Source organism: Trichinella spiralis, assembly GCF_000181795.1.
Source record: "Trichinella spiralis strain ISS 195 chromosome Unknown Scfld5588, whole genome shotgun sequence".
Taxonomy (NCBI): domain Eukaryota; kingdom Metazoa; phylum Nematoda; class Enoplea; order Trichinellida; family Trichinellidae; genus Trichinella; species Trichinella spiralis.
Genome location: NW_003532527.1, coordinates 1 through 737, shown reverse-complemented (window position 1 = coordinate 737; position 737 = coordinate 1). Strand labels below are relative to the sequence as shown.

General features: G+C 35.7%; 1 protein-coding gene across 1 annotated transcript; it reads right to left on the bottom strand.

Moving 5' to 3' along the window:
• Positions 1 to 168: 168 nt before the first annotated feature.
• On the bottom strand, positions 169 to 565 carry Tsp_15368 (conserved hypothetical protein; the record flags this gene model as incomplete). Its single annotated transcript, XM_003366692.1, has 2 exons — positions 169 to 420; positions 475 to 565. Coding segments are annotated over 2 exons (343 nt in total), but the record flags the coding sequence as incomplete, so codon positions are not given.
• Between the last annotated feature and the right edge of the window lie 172 nt (positions 566 to 737).

The following is a 737-nucleotide window of genomic DNA, read 5'->3' as shown; positions in this document are numbered from 1 at the left end:
TCATGAATGTTTATTATGATGCAATATCGTATAATTATGATTGTTGCGTTTTAATGATTTAATTTATTACTTGCATTAAGACTTGACTGTCGTAATGATTCGTGTTCATTACTGTATATTTAAGTTGAATCGTATTTTGCATTTTGAAGAAGGTTCTGCATATTTGTTTTATGCAGATACGTTACACATTTGCCCAATAACATGAATGAAATAGCGAAAAATCTCTGAAAAACTGAAATCGTTGGACGACTTACGACCTTGATACTCCTGTCGATTGTGTGTTTGTGACATTTGCGAACTCTGGCTTGTCGTTGCGGCCTTTCTCTGAATTTCCTGGATCGGCGACTTTTGAATTTTATTGGTAATTGTATTAACAACACTGCTATGATCGACATGAGAAATGTTCTTAGAACACGAAGCCTATTGAAACTCTGCCCATTATCTTTTCTATTCCCCTCATGCTTCTTTTGAAACTTTCGCTGATATGCTGATGTTTGTTCCACTTGCACCCTGTTTAGCTTCATCACAGACGCTACATAATTGCCCGCGTATACTTACCTTCACCCTAAACACTACTTACCTTCATACTTATACTTACCTTCATCCTATACACTACCTACTTTCACAGTTATACTTACCTTCACCCTAAACACTACTTACCTTCACACTTATACTTACCTTCATCCTATACACTACCTACTTTCACAGTTATACTTTCACAGTTATACTTACATTCA